This window comes from Opisthocomus hoazin, chromosome 3 (assembly GCF_030867145.1).
Source record: "Opisthocomus hoazin isolate bOpiHoa1 chromosome 3, bOpiHoa1.hap1, whole genome shotgun sequence".
In the NCBI taxonomy this organism is placed as follows: domain Eukaryota; kingdom Metazoa; phylum Chordata; class Aves; order Opisthocomiformes; family Opisthocomidae; genus Opisthocomus; species Opisthocomus hoazin.
The window spans coordinates 304,014-329,328 of NC_134416.1; the positions used below are offsets into that span (position 1 = coordinate 304,014).

Sequence of the window (25,315 nt, forward strand, 5' to 3'; positions counted from 1 at the left end):
AATGACTAATCCAGGCAATAAGAGAAAGGCAATTCACAGTACTGGGCAACTGGTTCTGGGTGGCCCTGCTTAAGCAGGAGGGTTGGACAAAATGATCTCCAGAAGTCCTTTCCAACTTCAACCATTCTGTGACAAAGCAGCTTAAATGAAATGAAGTTCTTTTAGGAAGGAGAACCTTGCCATGGTGCTCACCCTTGAAACTTGGTGTTCTTTTACCATAAGATTACTTCACAATTCATCTACACCAGAGTTACAACATATGAGAATTGTGACCACAGCTGTCTCTTGGGCAGGATGCTGGACATATTCCAGTTTGAAGTTAACATCTGCTCTAATTTGCAATTTGTTGGCAATAATTTATATAGTTTTTCCTTCCCTTTTAGTTCTTATCTTTCACTTAAAAATATTTCAGGATCAATTAAGGTGAAGATGCAGCTGCTTTATATTTGCAAAGCTTTTGTTGTTAGTTTTAAAACTATCTGGACCGACTTTTTCATAATTCCACTTGATTGAAGTCTCCAGTAAACCCTCAGTTATACAGCATGGCCTGTTGTCATTGTTCCACAGGAACAGGGCCTTTGAAGAGGTCTTCCTCAAATCATTCAACGTCTGCTCTGAAGGTCATCACTTCACGTGCAGGCACTTCCACCAAATCAAGCCCCAACCAATCCAATAGATGGTTCAGCATGCAATTTATACCTGGATTTCGTAAACAGGTTTGGAGGAAGGAATAGCAGCAAATTCCCGGTAGTCAAACTTCTTTTCAGACATGGACTAGAGGGGACAGCAAAAGAGGAGAAACAGAGAAGAGAGAGTAAGGGGAGAGAAACGGATGGAAAACCGGCAGCCAGCTGAGCAATCTATGCAGAGACAAAAGCAGAAGCAGAGCGTCATTCTCAGTGAGTGCCAAGAGCGCCTGGATACAGCGTCTGAAAATGAGGCATCACTGGGACATTGCCTTTTTAGCTGTTCTGGTGTCAGGAAAGGGGTTCCAAGTTGCAGAGAAAACATTATGTGCTCCAGTAAAGTGCACATGCACACCAAGTTCGGTAGGAAACCTATTTTCGTGGGAAGATTCCTGACGGCTGTAGCACAGTCAGGATTTCAATCCAGAGTTGGCTGTGCTGCGTGACCTTGGGCGAAACCAGGTCCCCCCTCTGTGCAGCTGCTCCCAGTCTTCTGTTTGTCCGTCTTACTAATTTTGTTCTCTGCAACAATATCCTGTTGCATTTATACAGCGCTTAGGAAAAGGAAAATGCTGATTTCGGGTGAAGTTCTCAGTTTTACGCTGTTGAGGAAACAAGGGGCCAAAGTCTCTAAAGTGAAAGGCTTTCTGAACATGGAGATGAAGAACCAAGAAAAGGATGAAATAATAAAACAGGGAAACAGAAAACAGATGTTACAGCATAGTTGCAAAAAAAAAGGGGGGATGCCTGTAGCCATGGTATGGCAGAGCTCCATCCACTGTGCCCTCTCCACAATTCTGTATATCATGCAGGCAGACCTGGCTTAAGTATTTCAGTAGAGATCCCATGGCCCAGATGCACAGTCCACACCCAAGCTGAGCACCTGAGAAATCCCAGGCTTACAGGCGGGATAACAAAAGCAAGCAGAATTATGTCATACCAGCCTTCCCGGCGAAGTGATGTTTCTGGGACTGCAATCTGCAAAAGATGACAGAAAAGCACTGTTTAGTGAATGGCCGTATTACCTGCAACACTTCCTCAAATCGGCCCCTTCCGTTTGGCAGCATTTAAGTGTGATAAAAGACTACACTCAGCCTTCTCAGAACAAATGCCTTTCCTGTTTCTCACAAAGTCATGATGCTGGTTTTATTTCTGGTCTGGTTCCCTGGAACCGTACCTCAGATGTTCTCTCATGTTTTCTATAGATCAGGCCCATCCCCTATGCTAAGAGATGTCACATGCCCCGAAGGACCTTCCCATCTAGGCTGAAGGAGGAAATTGCTTTCAGTAGGTCTGTCTTCAAGCCAGTTAAGCTAGGGAAGCATTAACTTTTTTTCCTCAGAGACAGAGACAGCTATACAGTACCTTCCAGTGGTGTTGGTGATGGGGTAGGAACAGGTGAAGGTGACTCTGCCAGCTGCTCCAGCGTGCTGCGTTTTTTCCCCTCCTTGGACTTGGCAATAACCATTTGGGCTTTAAGAGCATCCTGTTCAAGTGATTTCATCCTGCCTCAGAAAGGAGGGAGGGAGAAAAGGACATCAGGCATTGCCTTCTCAACAGGAGATAATGCTGCCTTCTGCACTCAGCAGCCAGACCACAGTCAACAGGCTGAGTGCACAAAGGCAAAATTAAGAACCCTTGGTTCCCTGAGGCAGACAGACTTTCATAGCAGGAAAGGAGAACAGCTTGGTTTGCTGTCATCCTGAAACACACATGCCATCACATGTGTTGATCACATCACAGCACCTAGAGCTAAGCAGGGCTTCCAGAGGTGCCATCTAAGATGGGAGAGCAACCCAGGCTGGGAACAGAACTGCAGGGGCTCAGATGAGTAGGACTGGTTCTCAGGGCTTTACTGTCCTCCATGCTCTCAGTGTGTTGCATCTCAACCCTCTTCAGCCATCACAAGATTACGAAGTAACTAAGAAAAAGTGGGCTCAGGCCTCAGAAATGCCTGCTCTCGTCTCCCAAACAAACAGACCCAGAATCCCCCCTCATTCTTATTGAGACAACTGCCAGTAGTCTGTGGGACCTCAGGGAAATGAACACCAGCAACCACTAAAATTTCTTCCCTGCCCCTAGCAGGCCACAGCTGGGAGCACTGCATCAGGATGTAGGGATACAGACAGGACTGTTGAGCATGCAGCTGGCAGGGAGGGGGCTGTGCACACCTGGATTGGCTTCCTGACCCAGGGATTCTTGAGGCGTGACTCTGCATTGGACTAGACATCTGAGCTGGCCTGGCCCGGGGAGCAGGTGCCCACTGTCGGGACTGGTACAGCTTCCTGGCCAGATCCTGCTCGTACTGTTTAATACTGTCTTCAAGAGCTGAGGATCTGAGGAGGAGGAGGAGGAAGAGGAGGAAGAAGAGGAAGAGGAAATGATGGTGATGAACATCGCAGCGGACAAGCGCAGGGAAAGAAAGAAACAGATACAGGAACATACCCTGGCAAGGAGAAATATGGGTCTGGTATAGTGGTAGCCTTGATTAAAACAGGCTCCTGTATCTGATCCTATTCAACACCAACTTCTGCAGAAGAAGCAGGAACCTCTGGAGGGCAATCTGGGATGATGTGCCCAGAAACAGTAGCCTTCTGAGCCTCAGCATCTAGAGACTGCCCTCCTCATGGCTCGGAGGAGAGGACTAGAACCACTCAGGAGACCAACAGACAAGGCCCAGGAGGTAGTTACAAAGAAGTGTGTCTGTGTGTGTGTGCATGAAGCAGACTGAGGGAGTACAGGGCACGACTGAGTGTGTGTGCACACATTTGATAGTCTCTTAGTGTACATTTGCATACATGTATCTGACCACCTTTTAGCAGGCACCTTTGTTTGACCATGAGAAAAGGGGAAGCATAATGGACAAGCACATTACGAAAGGTCTGTTTGCCCCAGGCCCTGGAACACATGCGACTGAAGAGGTGAGTGCATCTGTAAAATAGCATGTGCGTGGTAGGAAAACTGCCAAGCTGCACGTAGCCCTTGCTGGGCACCTGCCCCCTCAGTGTCTGTACCTTCTTAATCACACTCTTCCTACGGCACGAATGCCAGCAGCTGTGTGTGCCTGTAACACTTGTGTAGCACGGGTCCCAGTGTGTTTGTCCCAACAGGGACGTGTGCTGGGGGTGGGGGGGGGCACATCACATGTCCTGGCAGAGCACTGATGACACAGGGAGAAAAAGGAAAGCCCAAGAAGGTGCAAACTGATGGGGTCACAAGAGACAGCACACAGACCAGAGAACTGGAAAGAAGCAGAAGACAGAAGATTAGAAAGAAGGTAATAAAATCAGTGGCATGCACTTAAAGAAAACCCAGGTTAGTGAGGCTGCAGTACCATGTGCAGGGCTACACAGTCCTCCCACACAGCACATGTAGCGCTGCCTGGGTGCCTCTCGAAATAAGACCTGAGCCCTGGCTGCCATCGTGTCACCGTGCCTGCTCTAGCAGTTATAGAAGAGGGATCCTAAGAAGACCAGGTCATCCTGGAAGATCTGTGGTAACATGGAGCAGATCATCCTTGTCTTACAAAAAGGAGCGCATTACGGTGACTGATTGCTGCCAGTGCCAAAATTAGCAAGGCCTTAACCCTACCCAAGGAATCAGCCAGGCATTCGCCAAGAACTGAATAAAAAGCTACACCTTGGTATCAGAAGCGAAGTGGAGCTGAGGACCTGGTCTGCAGAACTTGAAAACAGTAACACTCGATCTGATAACTGAAAAGCAAGACAGCTGCAAGTAGCTGCTTCTTGTCAGGCATTCTTGTCTCTAAAAGGCTCTCCCTTCACTAGTTCATTCTCCATGAACAAAACATGCTTAGAAAAGGTTGAAGGTTTGGAATGCTGGGATCTCTCTCCTGCCCGTAGTGGACAAAACGACTATTCTCAGCGTCCACTAACCCTTCTACGGTGTAGCGTAGAACTTTTACCACACCCCAACAAAATCCTGGCTAAACCCGAAGCATAGTCAGATGTACAGTAATGTTACAGGAGCAAATCATGTGATCACCTAAAAAAACGCTGCCCCCCACCCCATCATTTTTCAGATTTCTTTAGCTGCTGGCAACAGCAATGAGTGCATGGACACAGAGTCCTGAGGCAAGCAGTGTACGTTCTGTGACACGAGCAATGTCCTTGCAATGGCTTTGCTTTCAAAGTCTGCGCAGGCAATGTCATGTTTCTTCTTTCTACACCCATCTTTTATTATGGAATTCCTTGGATATTTTAATGCTTAGGCTTAGGAGGAATCAAAGCTGACATTACCTCATAAAGCCTGCCTCATTGTATGAGGAAATATGCATGGGAAGTGGAGGCACGAGCGAAAGAAAATCCTGCATATCTAATTGGGAAGGGACGACAGATCAGTCTCCACCGCCTCTCCAAGCACAGTGATGCTGATTTTCAGGAGGAGAAGCCTGACAGACGACCTCTGTTTTGTTGGATCAAGTACAACAGTGGAGCTTTTTCTTTTAGGTGCAAAGACTGAGCAGCAACTCTGTGCAAGATGTCTACTCCTGGCAACGCTGTGGTGCTTACACAGCAACATACTGACAGCCAGTTTTTAATGTATTCAATGCTCATAGCCTTCCTGTGAGACAGAGCAGTGCTATTGCAGTCCTTTCTCCGTGCGTCTGCAGCACAGAGGGACCTGGTGATCTGTCCTACGTCATAAGCAAGTAAGCCAGCCTCTTCTGAGCCATGGTTTGTAAGCACACGTTTGGCTCCGCAACATCTACGCAACTTCTAGCCCTATAACACAAGGGCAACGCGTCTGTTTTGGCAGGCATTGTTTACAAATTCTCTTCCACTGATATTTTTGTAAAAAGGTTGCTTCTGGCTTAATGCGAAAATACAGAACTTCCGTTTGCAAATGATGCCACGTGAAAAATTGTAACACAGAAACTATGGGAACAGCATCAGCTAGAAGAGGCATGTGAGATGCCAAATACAGCAGAAGATTCGGTGAATCAGAGCAGCAGACAAAATCCCACAGTATTTGGAGCATGAAACAATAGCACAGGGCAGAAACAATCCTGCCAGAGCACACCCTGTTGACATCCCGACTCATCGCTGTGCCTGTGCGCAGGCATCCACGCCGGGCAAGGAGAGATTACCAGGTGTAGACTCACAGAGTAATTCAGGTTGGAGGGGACCTCTGGAGGTCATCTGATCCAAAAGCTGCTCAAAGCAAGGCCAGCTTCGAAGGTCTAACAAACATGCTCCAAGATGACAGAGATCAGTGTCTTCTAAGTCAAGGCTCCATATAATAAACAGGCTTTCCAGTGATTTGTTCAGCTTTCTGAGGTTACAGGGCAGCGCAGCGAAACTAAAGCAGTGCTTCAGAGATTTCCAGCCGAGACAGACCAGGCAAAGGACTCATCCAAGACAAAGAGCTGGAGCATACCAAGAAAGTTTTCTTGAAGGGCAAAAGCCCTGGTACTAGGAACATTAGTCCAGCTCTAAATAAACCATAAGCAGATCTGTTACGTGATCAAGTAACAATGGGAAGCTTTGTACCCTCAAAGCCCTCGATAATTAGCCAGCTCTCATTGAGGATTCCACTACATATTTCTTCATCCTCAGACCCTCCCCAGAAGACAACAGTGGCATTATCATTCACGTCTAAGCACAAACACTGGAATTGCCAAATGGTATCACAACTCATGGTAATCCCTCCAGCGTCCTATCTAGCAGGCTGGCAAGGATGAGTCACTAGCAGCCCTTTTCCTCTAAAAGCTCTCATTCAAACCCCAAAAGAGACCGTTTCAGATTGTCCTTTGAAGGCCTTCTACAGGAACATCGTGGGAAGAAAACTATCATTAATTACAGGAGCAGCTTGACTAATTTTTGAAAGGAATTACATGATCCAGTAAATGCCTGGACCTGCTTCAAGTTTTAAGTTCTGAGGTAGGAAGTTCTCTTTTTTCCAGAACAATTTTTAATCACTCTTTCATAGCTGATGGAACAGCTTGTGTGGATAAGAATGCCCTTGTCTTGCTAATTTCTTGGCTTCAGCAAGTTTTCCAGTCTAGCAACACTGGGTGTGTCAAATGCTCTTTCCATTTTTCGTTTTGAATATGTCACCATGCAGCTTCAATAAAGATCATCTTTTTCATGTGTTACAAAGCAGGTGGGAAGTTGTGTGCTGAGAAGGAACGAATATATTCACCATCTTATAAAGGTGTTCAAGTTGTATTTTTTATAAAACTCCACAGTCTTCATGATTGTGCAAACACTGTTGAAATGTAAGAGACCCAGAACAGTTTGGGTTGGAAGGGACCTTTAAAGGTCATCTAGTCCAGCCCCCTCTGCAGTGAGCAGGGACATCTTCATACAATCATACCTATGTAGCTGTCAGAAGTAGGTGAGCTCAGCCAAGCAGCAGATGCTTTACACTGTTTGAACAGATACTATATAACCTCCCCTAACATCTGACTTAGGAAGGCTTGTTTATTCCCTGTTTTTAATACCATGTAATCCAAAAGACATGCAGCAGGTCCCCTTTTCCTGAACTAGTCTAGTGAAGAGAACAGTGAAGGTTTTTCTGTCTCACCGTGCTGCCCTCCACATCGCTCGTTTCTCTGCCTCCAGAGCACGACGTTCTGCTGGAGAAAGCTCCTTCTCTTGACCACTCAGAAGCTCAGGACTCTGCATTCGCAACCGCTCCTGGTGCCGCCGTTCAGCTTTGGCTGTCCGCACAGGCGCCACTGGATCCCCTGCTCCAAGATATAATGGACTCAACCTGGGCAGAGAGAAACAGTAAGAGGTTGGCTGGCCTGGTCCACCACAACTCATACCTGCCTGTTTTCAAGATAAAAGGTGATGATCCACACCCCCAATCAACTGTTTAGTACCACATCCAAGGACATCGCCTTGGGAGATGGAAGGACACAGAACAGAGGTGAGTTTCTCTTGAGAGGTTGGTTCTGATCACAGTTTCCCGTTCTCCACAAAATCCTTCCTTTTACACCCTATGTCTGCTAAAAAGGAGGTACCATCTACTCCATTCATCTGGCAGCTCCATGCAAAGGACATTGCTGATCCACTCACCCAGACACAGAGTTGGTCCTCTGTTCAGGCTTAATTCCCTCTTCCAGTGAATTCCTCTGTGAGCTGCTGTTCTCGTTGACCTCAGAGGGCCTAGAGCAAAACAAGCACATCAGCTAACAGTACCACAGGCTGGCATACCCGACAAAGGTTCAGAAGAGATCCAAGCCCCAGCAAGCAACAACTAAATCAGTTTGAAGACACAACCCTTAATGATTTTGTTCCACAGCTCCTCCTCCATTGCTGCAAGCATTTCCTTGTTGATTTCCTAAATGTTCACGCTCTCTAACATCAGAACTCACTTTCTGCATCCACTAACACACACACAATGTAATGCAGTTCAAATGTAATGCATCGTGTTTGCTGACCAGCTCCTGCACAGTTCTAGCCTGGCTCTTTCCAGCTGCCGTTATGTGATGGGCAGCCTGGCTGCTTCCAGCTCTTTCTTTTGCTGATGTCAGATACGGATGAATGTTGACAAAGGATGACCCTCCTGGGCTGTAAGTGAATGCACATCTGGGCTACGGACGAATTCTGAGTGATCCCAGAACAGCGATTCTCAATGTAGCCACTCTATGTGCAACTGCTTGACACACTGAGGCTTTATGCTTACAACCAAATCACGGCAAACTTCGGATCAGCTGAGCTGCGGTTACCATCTGCACTCTTAAGTTACAGAATCACAGAATGGTAGGGGTTGGAAGGGACCTCTGTGGGTCACCCAGTCCAACCCCCTGCCGAAGCAGGGTCACCCAGAGCAGGCTGCACAGGACCTTGTCCAGGTGGGTCTTGAATATCTCCAGAGAAGGAGACTCCACAGCCTCCCTGGGCAGCCTGTTCCAGGGCTCCGTCACCCTCAGAGGGAAGAAGTTCTTCCTCATGTTCAGACGGAACTTCCTCTGCTTCAGTTTGTGCCCATAGCCCCTTGTCCTGTCACTGGGCACCACTGAAAAGAGCTTGGCACTGAAAAGAGTTGTGCACATGCAGATACTACTCGGTTTGATCTGTAATGAAAGGAGATCACGCAAACCTGTTTTTCACAGGTTAGGAACATGCACACAGTTACTATGGCTCAGCTGGCAGTGAGAAAGTTTATCATGACTCTGAACACTTATTTTTACTGCTCAAGTTTATTTTCATTATGTTTCAGTTTCTGTTCTAGCACAATAAAAAATATTTCAAGAAACACAAATTCAGCCTATTTTACCACCTCATCTTTGTTCAAGCATAAATAACAAGCAACTGAAATCATGTGATGGATCCAGCCTTACTGCTCTCTGAACTCCCAGATTTCAATACGAAAACAGTATGGGTAAGTAGGCCTTCACGTCAAACCAAGAAGCTAGTTTGCATTTGCCTGCTGTCCTTCCATTGAGTTGCCCTGTCAGCACAGGAGGTGGAAGGTTTCAGTACACTCGTTATGTTAGAAGTTCTTCAACAGAGACTGGACAGAAACAATGGAGAGAAACGAGATTCAAAATGACAGAATAAGTGTCCAGCAGAGGGCTACAAGGATGGTGAGGGGACTGGAGCATCTCTCCTACGAGGAGAGGTTGAGGGAACTGGGCTTGTTCAGCCTGAAGAAGAGAAGGCTGCGAGGGGACCTAATATATACTTACAAATACCTGAAGGGTGGGTGTCAGGAGGATGGGGCCAAGCTCTTTTCAGTAGTGCCCAGTGACAGGACAAGGGCCAATGGGCAAAAACTGAGGCACAGGAAGTTCCGTCTGCACAGGAAGAAGAACTTCTTCCCTCTGAGGGTGACGGAGCCCTGGCCCAGGCTGCCCAGGGAGGTTGTGGAGTCTCCTTCTCTGAAGATGTTCAAGACCCGCCTGGACAAGGTCCTCTACAGCCTGCTGTAGGTGACCCTGCTTCGGCAGGAGGGTTGGACTAGATGACCCACAGAGGTCCCTTCCAACCCCTACCATCCTGTGATTCTGTTTTCAGCCACTGTAAGACTGGAAATAAAGAGTTTGTGAAGAGAATGTCTGTACCAAAGACTCAGAAGAAAGAGTCAGACAAGGACAGCTTCAGCTTTATGCTAGTGCAACCTTATTTTTACCTGAAGTCTTACGAGAAGCCTTTTCTCATTCCCCAGTTCTATGTGCAGGAATTAGAAAAACAACATCAAGGCAACCTGAAGGATAAGTCCAGGAGAACCAGGAAACAAAAGCCTCAAAAACCCCAAAGCTAGGTTCAGCATCAGAGCTTACCTTGAATTAGCTGTCTCTAAAAATCAACATCCCGACATACCCAAGTGAACAGCTGAAGGAGCTATTCTTCTGAAATTTAAGAGCTGGAAAAACCTACCCGTTTCTGTGCTGAAGAAATACTGCCCAGCCCTCTTCCCTGAAAATTACTGATACTGGGACACCTCTGACACATGCAGGTAGTATGGAGCGACCAGTCTTGTCTTACCGAGTTGCTGGAGCCTGGATGCTCCTTCCATTTAGTCTCTCAATCTTGTACTCAACTCCTTCAATGATGACACTGGACTGCGTGCTCATCTCGGGCACCTGCTTTACCATCTCATCCTCTTCTGTCTCTTCCTCCAACAGAAGCGTACGTTTCTGCTGCAGTTTCCGAGCTGCCAAAATAAGACAGACTCATCTTACACCACAAAGCACTTGCTGAACCCCGACAAGGACGCAACCTCCGGGAAGGTCCTTAGGCTCATCATCCCTGCAAGTTTGTGCTGTTTTAAGCCCATATCCTCTCCATGGATGCCTTTGTTCCTCCTCCCCTCCACTAATGCTTCAGATGTAACAAATTCTGCACCATTTCCTCAGTCCCTCCTTGTTTATTCACTAAACTTCCATTCCCAGACACTCCATAGAACAGATTTCCAACAGTTCGTCACGCTGAGTGTACTCATCCTCCAGCGGGAAGCTGTGTGCAGACTCTTCTGTCCCCTTCCCCAGAGTGACAGCCCTAGGAATCTGCATACACACCTTGAGCCCGATCTTTCCACTTGCCTCCTGGAGCGACCAAAGCCTGGAGGGCTGGTGAACAGACCTCCACACATGGCAAAGGACCAGGGGAACCATTAAGCAGGCAGACATATAGGTCACAAGAGGATCGGGGATAAAAAGGGGCCAGAGAGCAGGCTGCTCTCTGCAGGTAGGTATTCTGCAGGCAACCAGTCACCAGCGGTGTTCCTGAGGGCTCAGTTCTGTTCAAGATGTTTATCAACAATCTGTATGCAGGAGTTGAATGCACCATTAGCAAGTTTGCTGATGACACCAAACTGGCAGGTGCTGTTGACTCTCTCAGGGGACATGAGGCCTTGCACAGGAAGCTATATAGACTGGAACACTGGGCAATCACCAAGAGCATGAAATTTAACAACAGCAAATGCCGGGTTCTCCACCCAGGACAGAGTAATTCTGCACAGAAGTATAAACTAGGAGAGGAGTGGCTGAAGAGCAGCCTGGCAGCAAGGGATCTGGGGGTGCCGGCTGGCAGCAGGCTCAGCAGGAGTCAGCAGTGTGCCCTGGCACCAAGAGGGCAAACCGCATCCTGGGCTGCATCAAACATGGCATAACCAGCCGGCCAAGAGAGGCGATTATCCCGCTGTATTTAGCGTCGGTGCGGCCTCACCGCGAGCACTGTGTGCAGTTCTGGGCCCCACCATTTAAGAAGGATGTTAAGGTTCCTGACTGTGCCCAGAGGAGGGCAACAAAGCTGGTGACAGGGCTGGAAGGCACGTCCTAGAGGAGCTTCTGAGCACTCTGGGTTTGTCTAGTTTGGAGAAAAGGGGGCTGATGGGCAACCTCCTTGCTCTCTGCAGCTTCCTGAGGAGGGGAAGTGGAGAGGGAGGTGCTGATCTCTTCTCCCTGGGATCCAGGGACAGGATGCCTGGGAACGGCTCAAAACTGCGTCAGGGGAGGTTCAGACTTGGCGTTAGGAAACATTTCTTTACAGAGAGGGTGGTCAAGCACTGGCACAGGCTTCCTGGAGAGGTGGTCAATGCCCCATGCTTGTCAGTGTTTAAGAGGTCCTTAATACTATGCTTTAACTTTTGGTCAGCCCCAAAATGGTCAGGCAGCTGGACTGAGTGATCATTGTAGTCCCTTCCAGCTGAAATATTCTATTCTTTTCTGACATGTCTACTGTAACTGCAAAGTAGTAACGCTGCTTAGTCTATTTTATTAAATGTTTTTAAAATAAACAAATGCAAACAGAACACTTGTGCAATTGGATGTGCCTATATGCTGAAATTTCTAATGCTGCAGTTTGCCAGCAGTGGGAGCCCAACGCAGCAGAAATCTTTGTTTAAGTGCTGGAACTGCAAAGATCCAGAGGATGTAACTTATCACTTTGAGATATTTGATTGGGATGTTTCATCCTGCGTAAGTTAAAACCTAATGTATTGTCTGGACAATCTTCACCATGGGATCTCTCTTCCCCAGAGGGATGTTTTTTTTTAAATTTAAATTCTATTATTCAGAGATATCCTGATTAGAGATGGTCATCATCAACCTGCTTAGCAAATCTCAAAACAAGCTGAAATGTAAGTCTGAAACTTGTCATTTCTCGACAGTTTCTCCTTCCACACTTTATATCTCGATCTTTGCGTTTCCTACATCTCTCTTTTAGAAAACAGTGAAAGTCTAACTTCTTACATTGGACCTGCGATTCTTTTGGCCACATCGCATCGAAAAAACGCAAAACGACAAGGTGCAATTTCTTTTTCTTACCTTCCTTTCTATCTTTTATGAGCTTACTCTTGTCATAAAGCATATTCATGTTCCTGAACTACTACAAGAAAAAGAGGTGGTTTCTAATGCTCTGGACAAATTCACAAACGGCCTCTAAACAGGAATATAGGAGGGAAGGTGGGAAAGAGAAGACTAACTATTCATAAAATGGAAAAAAAAAACCCACCCTCAAAACCCAACAATTTACAAAAGAAAGTCTATGACAGTCTTTGCAAGCAACAGAGTCACAGCTCCCAAACCCAGGAGACCAATTCCAGCTGTATTTTCTTATGGAACAGGACAGGATTTCAGCAGGCGGCCTTTTTCAACTTCACATAGTTCCTCATCACCTTTTAAAACAACTTGCAAGCAGGAGGAAATTACATCAAGAGCTACAGCAGTAATTTTCCCTCCTGTTGCAAGCGCTGTGCAAAATCAGAGCAGCATACTGAGCAATAAAAGCCCTGCTGTCAGATACAATGTCAGGATGCCATGGGCAACCCCAAGTTGCTGCTTATGAGCCTGGGCAGCTTATAAAGAAACATCATCATTTGTAGTAGCTTCTGAAAATTTTAGCGAAGTGTTTACCAACCACAGGAAACCCTGACACCACAGCAATTCCACCAGTCCACACACAAAATTCCCTAACATTCAGTTATTTCAAGCTATTACCGAGCCTTATGAATAACCACCCATGGGCTTTTGGAAGGGCTGGATTTCTGGTGTGTATGCTCTCTCATGCCTCCCACAGAGAAAGGGTTCACTTAACAGGCCCAATTTCCTTGCACAGATTCCAACATACCTTCCTCTTCTTTCATCTTCTTCAGGTCATCCTCTCCTACCAAGGAGACACGTTTGGGAGGCTTATCCATCTGCTGTTGCTTCACCTCAATTTCAAAATACTTCTGCCTCTCGCGGAAGGATCTCTGCTCAGGGCTGTGCAGTCCACTGGGGCTGTGCATGGCCACCTGCAAGAGCCACACTGGCACTGCCCACAGAGCAACCGAGCCAAACGGCCCCCGACGCATGCCCTGCACCTGCCCACCCCAGCCACGCGCTCCACACCCTCCGCAGCCCTCCCCTGCGCGTCCGCACTGCGATCCGGTCTCCACATCCACAGCCCCAGCAGCCCGAATCCTCCGCGAGGCCCCATCCTGCTTCCAGCGCCCGCCACCAGAACTCACCTCCGGGGCAGCTTTGGGATTCTCTGTGCTGGTCTGACCAGGCAATTCCTAAGAATAAACAGAAATGGGCACATTCTAAAAAGAAAGTTTTCTACCACTGCTCCTGCTCTCCAGCCAATGCCACTTAAACAGCGGCAGTCCCGGACAGTAGCTGATGGGCTGCTTCACAAAACAGGCCCACAATTAACACAAGACAATGCCACTTTAGGCTTAGCAATCATGAATAATAAGGATTTACATTAAATTGAGGGATAAACAGAAACAGATAGTGACACTTTTTAAAAGGGCAGAAAACGAAAAACATGGGGAAACAGGTGGAGGACAGGAGCAGAGGGCTTAGCTTAAGATGGAGGAGGCTTAGACTTTCTTTAAATCAAAGATGCAACTATTGAAAATTTACTTCTAAGAACTGGAAGCGACATCAGAAAAGAAGGAAATCCATATTTATCAGAATAAATAACAGAATATTGGATGAATATTCTACAGGGGGCAGAAAAATAAATTGATCCACAAAATCCATCTGTGAACCAGAAATCAGTAAGGGTAAAATGAGAACTGCCAAAAGGTTATTAAAATATGAAAGGTTTTAAATTATACAGATGAAGAGGAATCACAAGAAGAGAGCAAGCAGACTACCTTCAGCTTCAACTTTATTCAAACATGCTCCAAAAACCTAACAGAAAGTTTTAATTTTGTATAAATAAGGAGCACAATAACAGAGAAGGTAAGAAGAAAAAAAAAAAAGGCAAAAAAAAAAGCTTCTAGCTAAGAAGCAGACGTCTGGAAATAGAAATTATTGCTGCTAACACAGAAGAAAACCTAAGAGCTTAATACACTCACGTGCAGGTACAAAATAATCACTGTTCAACAATTCTGAATGAAATGACTTGTGAAACTGCAAGTCTGACAAGCATGGATTTTTAATCGACTTATTTAATTGGGTAGCAGTTCATGTCTAAAAAATAGCTAGTATATTGTTAAAAATCAAGAAGCAGGCAAAAATAATTTGAGCAGCAGAGCTATCAGTCTGTTCAATTTCAACAGGAAAATATTAAAGATGAATACAATTAAAACAAAAATAAATAGAAAATATTACAATGGAACACATGCAGTGAAGATTAATCTAATATCCTCTTGTGATAACATAAGTAATTTTTGAAACAAAGGAACTGCATGGATTTGTCTGAGACTTCAAAGATCAGTTTCGTGACTAACGTCACTTAACATTTTCATTGCCAAATTTGACTCAGAAACCAGAAAGGTGTGAATAAAATTTGTGAATGGCAAAGACCAGAACACAGATTCACAGAAATGCAGAGTTGTCCGAGACCTCCGCAAATTATTCCATTCATCCCATTCCACCGAACGGGGACAAGCACTGTCAAAATTCAAAATAGTTTGGACTATCACCCTGGAATGACAGGCTGATCTGAGCAGGACAAAAATAATTTAATTTAATAGTGCAAAACACAAGGTGATCTACTTCATGATCAGTAATTGCTTCTTAAACCATGATACATCAACTAGAGACTATGAAGCTGGAGAAGTCCTCTGTGTACAAGATAATCTGACTCATGAACTTAGGTCATCTGGTGGGTCTCAGATGCCAGCAGAGACAACTTCCACTTCCTTTTCACCCTGGACTTGGCTAACAGCTTCCCTGAGCTTCTATGGACAGTCATCTAACTCCACGGCAGTCAGTCTATAAAGCTAAAATGGCCAAAAATCAACCTTACACCCAGTAAAGAAAGACTTGTGACCCATATCAATTTACCAGACCAGATCAATGTGAGGCCACATGCGCACCAACACAGGGCAAGGCAGGCAGTGGGAGGACAGGATTAGCTTAGCTATAACACCAAGCTGCTGTCACAAGTCACTGCAGAAGAGCCGTAACTCCCAGCACAGCACCATTACAAACAAGGTGAGCGTGATCTACTGACACGTGAGGAAAGGTACTGGCAATTAAGATTCAGCAAGAAAGAAAAAAAGAAAGAAACAAACAATATCACAGCAGAAATTAATCTGTGAAATAGGATGTATCATTTGCATCAAAGATGTGCCAGCAAAAATTCAGATAAGAACAGGCAAAAAGGAAAGCAGTAAGATGATTAAGACAACACAGGGTCTTGGGGGTGCTGGCTGATGAGTGGCTCAGCATGACCCGGCAGTGTGCGCTGGCGGCCCCGAAGGCCACCCGTGCCCCGGGCTGCATCCCCACAGCGTGGGCACAGGGTGAGGGAGGGGGTTCTGCCCCTCTGCCCCGCTCTGCTGAGACCCCCCGGGAGTCCTGCGTCCAGCTCTGGAGCCCTCAGCACAGGACAGAGCTGGAGCTGTGGGAGCGGGGCCAGAGGAGGCCCCAGCAATGACCTGAGGGCTGGAACCCCTCTGCTGGGAGGAGAGGCTGGGAGAGCTGGGGCTGCTCAGCCTGGGGAGGAGACGGCTGCAGGGAGACCTTAGAGCAGCTGCCAGTGCCTGGAGGGGCTGCGAGAGAGCTGGAGAGGGGCTGGGACAAGGGCATGGAGTGATAGGACAAGGGGGAATGGCTTCAAGCTGAAAGAGGGGAGATTCAGATCAGATCTCGGGAAGGAATTCTTCACCATGAGGGTGGTGAGGCCCTGGCCCAGACTGCCCAGAGAAGCTGTGGCTGCCCCCTCCCTGGCAGGGTTCAAGGCCAGGTTGGACGGGGCTTTGAGCACCCTGGCCTGGTGGAAGGGGTACCTGCCCATGGCATAGGGGTTGGAACAAGATGATCTTTAAGGTCCCTTCCAACCGAAACCATTCTATGATTCTGTGAACAGACACGGCAGTTGCGGTAAAAGAAATTCTGATAAAACATATTGAAAAAAACCCTTAACAGCAGAGATGGTCATACACCCAAAAAGACTGCCTGCAGTGACATCAGAATCTCCATTTTTGGAAATTGAAAACTCAAGTGGTCTCGGTCTCAGCAACCTCATAAAACTTCAAAGGTTGCCCTGTTTTGTTTGGAGGACTGAGGCAGATGACCTCCAGAGGCCCCATCTACCCTGAATGACTCCATGATTCAAATACATGGAGGGGAGAAGGAACAGTTCCAATTAAGTTAAAGATCAAAATCTAATAAAAAATTCCTCAGAACAGGTTTAGCCTGGCCCTGGACTTTGGAAGTTCAGAGAGTTTCTTTGTATCAGAACAGCGTAGTTACAAAACAGGATCCTAATGTCTGTGGAGAATAACAGCAACACAACACGAAATTCAATGAGCTTTCAGGACTTGAAGTGTTTATGGACAGGACTCTGCAGGGTGACCATCCGCAACATAAATAGACTCCAGCATCCAAAGGGAACCCAACATGTCCCTCCTTCATGACAGACTGATGTAGAAGAAACAAATCACTACCTCCTTCCTATTCTCACACTTCCCTTTCTCACCTGCAATGCTAAATCTCCTGTTTGTGCCACTGTTTGTGTAACATCCCCCCCAGTCAGCACCAGTTACCTGTGTCTCGAGCAGAGAGTGTGACAAGGGCACTGCGGCAAAGGTCTTGTATGCTTGCTTGACATTGATGGGGATCTCATCAGGAGAGGGTGGTGAAGGTGGCTTTTGCTAAAGGGACAAAGACAGAAGGTAAAGATAACCACAGATGTTATCAAAAACTGAACATGGGGGAAACACAGCACAACTCTCAGCCTGCAAAACCTTAGGAGTGGAATACATAAGGGACAGCTCCTGCAGCCTTGGGCAGAAACACAAGCAGCGTATCGTATATCTGCTACATACAGCAGCACACGTATCACAGGCCTGTTTCACTTCTTGTATGTTGGAGGAAGGATACTTCTGGCGGTACAGATCTTCACTGACTTGACCAGAATTCTGTGACTGATCTCTTAGCCCAGAGGCCATATTGCTTGTTGTAGTTCTTGAGGATTCCCACCCTGTTCGACTAGCATGTGCCTACTTGAATCAGTGGGCTCTTGGGGCTGGAACAGGACAGCTGTGCAGCTGACTGACCCTTACTTAGGGCTGAACAAGCCACATTTAGTTTCTTAGAAAATTAAAGATAAGCCTTGGCCTTAACTGGCATTTCTGCCTAAAGGGGCCTTTTTGATGAGAAGGGATCTATGAGTCTCATGTGTTTTTTGCAGTGGCTATTGTACTTCTATTTGTACAATGACCAGTGTGCACTTCTATGTACTTCAAGGCTCATGGTCATAGTCTCCTAAACCAAAGTGGCAGCCCATTCAGGGACCTATAATCTGCAGAAGACCTACCTTTGATGTCTGATTTTCCCTTCACAGAATTCCACTTACTCAGAAACATCTGATAAGGTCCAAGAGGACCTTCCTACTGCCTGTCACTTGTCTTTGCTGGTCTCTTCCTCATCTGCCTTCCCCGAGACCCCTCCTATCACATTCAGGGAGGAAGAAAAGTTGGAATGACCTGCTCAAAGTGTCACAGAAATGAATGGGAGTAGGGGGGAAACAACCACCATCTTCCTTTGTACTAGAAAGCAAATCCCCTTTAGTTGCTTCATTCCTTCAATTCCTCTAGCTGTACTAACTCAGTTTCAGGTGTTTGTGGTTTTTCTTTGTCCTGGACCAAGGCTAAATTAAGTTCTTTGACAATGTTCCCTTCTGCACAGGCTAAAGAACAGCACATCAAGATCAGAAGAGATTGCAAAATATGTCAATCTTCGTCAATTGCATGGATTCTATATAGCTGTTTGTTTGCAAATCAGGTCTCTAATTTGGTATCATGTCATACAAGATTCAATAAAAAAAGAAGGGCTATACTGCAGGTATATCAGTCTTCTGTCATAGCAAAGGCCAAAATACCTGAATCTTTCTCTCCCATCAACATACAGCCCACAGAATATGAATCTTCAAAAAAGAAAAAATTTCACAAATCATAAAACTTATCACAGAATCACAGATTTCTGCTTCACAGAATCACAGAATAGTAGGGGTTGGAAGGGACCTCTGTGGGTCATCTAGTCCAACCCCCCTGACGAAGCAGGGTCACCTACAGCAGGCCGCACAGGACCCCGTCCAGGCGGGTCTTGAATATCTCCAGAGAAGGAGACTCCACAACCTCCCTGGGCAGCCTGTTCCAGTGCTCCGTCACCCTCAGAGGGAAGAAGTTCCTCCTCATGTTCAGACGGGACTTCCTGTGCCTCAGTTTGTGCCCATTGCCCCTTGTCCTGTCACTGGGCATGGTATTGGCTCTTGCTCCAAGATGCAAGACATTGATAGACAAAGGTTCTGGAAGATTTATGCCTCAACAGAAGGCAACACCTCATAAATAAAGATCTAAAACTGTAACTGCTCTGGGGATTTCAGCCACAATAGTTTCAACAATGCTAACTTCTTTAACGGGTAAGTGAAGACACGGGGCAGGCTGCTGAGGCTCACTTATGTTAGAAAAGCAAACGGGATGCACTGCCCGTGACTCTGCTTGTGAAGAGTAGGGTACTCACCCAGGGCATCCAGACCGATGCTTAAACAAGACCAGCCTTAGCTAAGGCATATGTTCTTTAAAATACAAAATCACCACTTGGAGGGTGTGTTCAGCCTACCCACCAGGAAAAGTGGCACTATATCAACCTAGGGCAGATACACATAGTTTAGCAAGAAGGAATCGCAGGCCACTTACAGAGTTCTGGATATTGAAGCACAGCTCAGGTTGCTGGAAAGGATTGGGGCTGTCCCCGTCCTCCGAATTATGTGAGGCAGCGTTTTGTCGCACTCGGGAAAGAGGCTGAATGACACCTGGCTTGGTCTGCTTGTGTCAGTACCACACAGCAGGGGAAAAGGAAGAGGAAGAGAGGGGAGAGAGAGGAAGAGAGAAGACAAATGAGCAGTCAGGGCAGCAAGATGTCTCTGCCATGCAAGTAAATAAGACAAATCCATGCACCTGAGCTCAATTCCTCAGCTGTGCTGCTGACTCCAGCTACCACACTGGGAGAGAGAGCTACTGAAGCAAACACTAAACAATGCCTCTGGTGTAAGTATTTTGGACAGGCACAGAGATTCAGACAAGTCAGGGTCACAACAGGGCTACAGAGAAGGCCAGGACATGAGGAAGAATCTGCCACACAAGTAGCAGCTGCAACGGACAGAGGGGTATGGTGTGAGTACGTCAAAGTCTGGAGAGTGTAAGCATCATGAATGGAAGATGCAGCAGGGGAACACCAGCCAGGAATGGGTATTGGCAAAAGCTGGGGATGAAAATGAGCTCAGACCCACATAGGGCTCCAGTTAGAAATGCAGACATAAGAGCAAAGACCAGAGTCTGCGATTTGACCTAGATGTGATCACTGTTGCATGCTGTGTGGAAGTGAAGAAAACACGTAGAAGTAAAGAGCGTAGAAGCAGGAATTGAGCAAGCCAGCAAAAACTACACGAGTGAAAGCCGCAAGTGTTTGGTTTTATTCCAAACAGGAATAAAAGCTGCAAAAACACTTGCATCAAGTTTTCAAATTGACAATATTTAAGACTTAGTGCATTTGTACAAACTTCAGGTATAGTGGAGGACTGAAGAAGACAGAATAAGAGCCAACAGTGAGACTTGCAAGGCTGGAAGTGAGCACACACAGGATGAAGAGGCAAGCTCTGTGTGCTAGAGAATGCATAGGGACACTACAATAAGGTCTCACTGTGGATGTACTTACTGATTTACTGTCATCCTGCGATGTAATGAAGTTAATGGAAGCCTGAAAACAGAAATAAAGGTGTAAATTTGGAGTCCATACAGGAAACCTTCAGTCTGCCCTGCTCCACACAAAAAGAAATACAAAACTTCCAACCCCAACCAGTCCCCTGCCACCCACCTTGTACAGGGAAAAGCCCCCAAGCCCCATACTAATCCCCACCACACCTTCTTCATGTGGTTAGCAGTCCAGAGTCCACCCACAAGAGCTCCTCCCAGGTCCTCTGCTATGTGAGAAGGCACTCACAACTCTCTGCACATCTCCAGGCACTGACCTCCACCCTCGCCTTCCCCACTTCAGCTCAGCTGGTCCTGACCCTTGTTTACATCCCCTGCCCTCTGCACTTGCTACTGAGCTTGAGCAAAGCCATCAGCGCCACAGCTTCTCTGCCAGGAAGCGTTCACAGATGCCATCTCAGCAGTGGCTAGCAGGGAACAGCCTCTCATGCCTCGACCTGCCGCCCTGGGCACTGCTCTCCACACCAAGCCCTCGGTGTGCACCAAGCCCAAGAGCCAGGGAACGCGGAGCTGGAGGAAGGGGCAAAGAGCAGCAGTGCCGGGTGAGAGCAGCACGGAGCAGCAGCGCACACTGCACACCAACGGGCACTTACAAAGCGAGTCTCCCTGCCTGACAGGTGAGCAGGCCGAGGGGCTGCAGGCATCTGGAGAGGGGCAACGCCAGGGAGGATCATCAGGGGAGAGAATGGGAGAGAAAATGAAGAGACTGGGTTTTCCACATGAGAGGCTGAGACAAGCATCTTTCCCAGCACAGAGACTGCAGTTACCCAGAGCTGTCAGTGTCCCCATGCAGCTCCTTGCTGCCTGCCACAGATAAAGCCCCTCTGTCCCCCTTGGCACGCACACACAGACCCACCACAAACACCTCCTTCCTCCTCCCGTCTGCTTCCTCCTCCACTAGAAGCTTGCAGAACTCAAGGCCACGCAAGACCATCACGACACCAGCCTCAGGACAGAGGATTCAACATCCCTGAGTAATTCTCTAAGAGCTCTGAAATAAGCCTATAAATTCTGGCTGGACTACAAGATGTCAAAACCAAAGAATTTACATTAAAAATAGATGGCAGCAGAGCATTACAGATGCAATTCCTTGGAACTTCTACACTAGAGCAACAACCTGAAGGTCAAGTCTCCCGAATCCCCAGAAAATGTACAAGCCACAAGGCTAGGGACTGCCCCCTGTGTCCTTCAGTCTGATGGATCTGTTCCATTTTGTACAACATTCCTTGTCCAGAGAGAACTAAATCTACCAGATACAGCCTTACCTGACATACAGGAGACTGCTGCAGAAGGTTCTGAACCAAAAAGTATTAAATCATGTAAATGTGACAGAAAGCTTATGTACAGAACGCAGGCTTCAGAATGCCACCGGCAAGACTAATGGCTCGGCACTGCGACACCAAGTCATCTTCAAGAACTGCCAGTCTCTAATTTGTAACAGCCACAGATGAAGTAAGGAAAAAAGGCTATCAGAATGACACACAGACTAGATCTCAGAAATGAAAGCAGTGAGAAAACCTGCTGAAGACCTTAAAAGGCTAAAACAGAGGACAAAGTCATGAAATGTCAAAGTCAAGGCCAGGTTGGATGGGGCTTTGAGCAACCTGGTGTAGTGGAACTGTCCCTGCCCATGGCAGGGGGTGTGGGAACTAGATGATCTTTCAGGTCCCTTCCAACCCAAACCATTCTATGATCCTATGAAATTGGCTATAAATGCTTTAAGAAATTAATATAACCTCTCATAGCATATGCATCTCTGAACAGAGAGATAAAAGAAAAACACAAGAAAAAAGCTGTATCGATTAGTCAATATGTTGCCTAAGCTACGGAGAATTCATGGTGCAAAAACCCTGAAGAGACAGAAAAGACTACAAATTACAGCAAGTGCTACGTAACAGGGAATTTAAGCCATTCAACTTAAAATTGGAAAGGCAAATGCCTGCATCTGCAAAAATGCTCCTGGAGTGCTCTTAACTGCATAGAATGCATTAGTGAGGCCTTGTTTATTCTTCTCAGAGCCCACAGAAGAGAGAGTGAACAGTTTCACCTGGGAAGTTCCCACTGTCAGAGCAGTGACTGCTATGAGAAGACAAAGTGGTCGCTGTTACCACAGGAACTGGATAATGACAAACCATTAGACTCTAAAGACAAACAATTTACCATCGAGCAAGCCCGAGTTAGAAGAACAGATGGCATTACAGCCAGGGGGTTGCTAGTGGCAAGGAGATTGGCACTGAGCCTCCAGTGCCAAAACACTGATCAACACAGACCGTAGAATCATAGAACCATTAAGGTTGGAAAAGATCATCAAGTCCAACCGTCAACCCAACACCACCATGCCTGCTAAACCATGTCCTGAAGTGCCACATCTACACGGTTTTTGAACACCTCCAGGGCTGGGGACTCCACCACTTCCCTGGGCAGCCTGGTCCAGTGCTTGATGATCCTTTCGGTGAAGAAATTTTTCCTAATATCCAATCTAAACTTCCCCTGGTGAAACTTGAGGCCATTGCCTCTCGTCCTATCACTTGCTACTTACACGAAGAGACCAACACCCACCTCACTACAACCTCCTTTCAGGCAGTTGTAGAGAGCGAGAAGGTCTCCTCTCAGCCTCCTCTTCTCCAGACTAAACAGCCCCAGTTCCCTCAGCTGCTCCTCATCAGACCTGTTCTCCAGACCCCTCCCCAGCCTCGCTGCTCTTCTCCTGGACACGCTCCAGCCCTCCATGTCCTTCTTGGAGTGAGGGGCCCAAAGCTGAGCACAGTACTCGAGGTGCGGCCTCACCAGGGCCGAGTACAGGGGCCTGATCCCTGCCCTGCTCCTGCTGGCCACCCCATTGCTGATCCAAGCCAGGACGCTGTTGGCCTTCTTGGCCACCTGGGCATACTGTTGGCTCATGTTCAGCGGCTGTCGACCAGCACTCCAAGGTCCTTTTCCGCCGGGCAGCTCTCCAGCCACTCCTCCCCAAGCCTGGAGCGTTGCGTGGGGTTGTTGTGACCCAAGTAATGCTTACCAGGAAAAAAGAAAAAAACCAACCAAACCAAACAACCAAATGTCAAAGTTACAAGAAATAAGGAAACTTCCCATTTCAGAGTGAAAGCTGGCCTCTAACTCTAAGTTTTAGAAAATCATTCCCTAAGGGTGGGCTAACCTATAATTGTCTTCTGCAGGATCCTGCAATTTTCTTCCAAACAGCTGGTGTGGGTTGCTGGCAGCATCACAAACAGAACTAGGGGTCTTCCTGGGAGACTGAGTAGCACTGGTTTACAGACCTGAGATGATTCTCCAAATCCTGATGTCTCCATTTGCTCTGACATACCAATTTCCAGAATTAAATAGTCTCTGTACAAGGCATTGATGTGGCCATTCTCAAAAAAGATGGACAACTACCATTTTGCAGTCACTCCTCTGCTTACTACCCTGCAAATTAAGTTACACTTCAGAGCAGTAACTTTCTACTGAGTTTATGACTAGCTAACTACACTCCTGAATCTCTGACACATTTTGGAAGAGCAAAGTTCTTCCCCTAGTTCTCTAGTTGCCTCCTGCAATGGATACCCCTCCTCCTCAAAGGTATCACTCTCAAGGATGGAAATCATACTCGGCTTCCTCTGCCCTGCTGCCCCCTTGCCCTGGAAGCGTGCCTCCCTGCCTCTCCCCGCACTGCCTGTCCTGGGGGCAATCTCACCTGCTGATTACTAGGAGAATAGGGGGGTTCACGCCTGGAATTTCCTGTCCCAGACTCACCCGCAGGAGCCTGAAAGAGAGAAGACAAAGCTAGACAGTTACTGTACAGCAGTAACTTCCATGCCTCTCCCTTAGCAGCGAGACCAGGAGGCAAGGGAGACCACCGACATCCAGCCCGAGGCCAGCTACGGGCCCCCTCACTGCAAGAGAGCAGAGTTAGCACTGGGGCCAACAGCAGCTGTCACACGGCAGAAACTTGCAAAAAGCGCTAAAACCAGCAAGGGGATGACATTAAACACGGGAACTGAGATCATATCCAAACACCCCGCACGGCCAACTGAACCAGGCTAAAGCCTTCTGCCCTGGGAATCCTCTCCTCCCAGCTTCTCTTTAGCCCTCAACAGACTGGGCCACAGTCTAGGCAACCCTCCTGTCGCACGGACACTGAGCAAAAACAGGCACTCCAAAAGGAAAAGAGACAAGATTCATCCCCAGGCACATCCACTGCTGCTGGCCTACTAGCAAGACCTTTACGAGTAGCCCAGAGCACGGGAAATACAGGGCTCTCGCCCCTTCCACAGGAACCTACCATCGCCACGGCTCCGGCTGAGCCAGCCTACAGCCAGCCCCAGCAGCTACAACAGAATCACAGGATGGTAGGGATTGGAAGGGACCTCTGTGGGTCATCTAGTCCAACCCCCCTGCCCAAGCAGGGTCACCTACAGCAGGCTGCACAGGACCTTGTCCAGGCGGGTTTTGAGTATCTCCAGCTACAACGAGAGAGCAGAGTCCAAATAATTACCGGCAGTCTCTCCACAGGATTAAGGAGCAGGATTTAAAAAGTATTTTAGATGCCTAAAGATGGAAGCAGGTCATTTGGGATTTTAGAGAACTGTTTAAGCAAATCTAGTGTTCCACAATCATTAACACCATACCCGTGCACTAGTGAATCACGTTAATTTGACAAGTCAGCCTCGGGCAATGGTATTTCTACTGACCAAGCCAGGCGATCTGAAGTTTATACTGGCGCACAGAAAAGAAATAATCCTTGTTAGCACTCAAATGACAAAGAATGCGGCAGCATCAACCGATCCACTTCCATGCCTCCACTGCAAAGAGTGTTCTTGCTCACCCTGCTTCTGGCTACTGCTATCCAAGTCTTCCTGCACACCTGCACATGCAGCTTGCCAGTCCCCACAGAAGGAGCTGTTCTACAACCCTGTTTCTCAGGGACTTCAGCTCCCTAACCCAGTGGGCATGTGACTGCTCCAGTTCTGGTGTCAGCACGCAGGAGAACAGGCAGA

At 47.3% G+C, this 25,315-nt stretch overlaps 1 protein-coding gene across 31 annotated transcripts in view; it reads right to left on the bottom strand.

The window, feature by feature from the left end:
- Nucleotides 1-25,315, bottom strand: part of SCRIB (scribble planar cell polarity protein) — a 115,686-nt gene that overhangs the window by 9,822 nt on the left and 80,549 nt on the right. For 12 of the 31 annotated variants that reach the window (XM_075415358.1, XM_075415368.1, XM_075415359.1 and 9 more), the window contains 14 exons: nt 24,013-24,081; nt 20,915-20,965; nt 20,266-20,307; nt 19,248-19,376; nt 17,094-17,201; nt 13,614-13,661; nt 13,232-13,397; nt 10,148-10,316; nt 7,733-7,822; nt 7,236-7,424; nt 2,858-3,022; nt 2,052-2,191; nt 1,627-1,664; nt 700-774 (listed from right to left, as the gene is read on the bottom strand). In XM_075415358.1, the coding sequence (XP_075271473.1) occupies nt 700-774; nt 1,627-1,664; nt 2,052-2,191; nt 2,858-3,022; nt 7,236-7,424; nt 7,733-7,822; nt 10,148-10,316; nt 13,232-13,397; nt 13,614-13,661; nt 17,094-17,201; nt 19,248-19,376; nt 20,266-20,307; nt 20,915-20,965; nt 24,013-24,081 (1,479 nt within the window). The remainder of the gene's footprint in view (nt 1-699; nt 775-1,626; nt 1,665-2,051; nt 2,192-2,857; nt 3,023-7,235; nt 7,425-7,732; nt 7,823-10,147; nt 10,317-13,231; nt 13,398-13,613; nt 13,662-17,093; nt 17,202-19,247; nt 19,377-20,265; nt 20,308-20,914; nt 20,966-24,012; nt 24,082-25,315) is intronic. The other 19 variants (XM_075415375.1, XM_075415353.1, XM_075415378.1 and 16 more) reach the window with 13 other exon arrangements.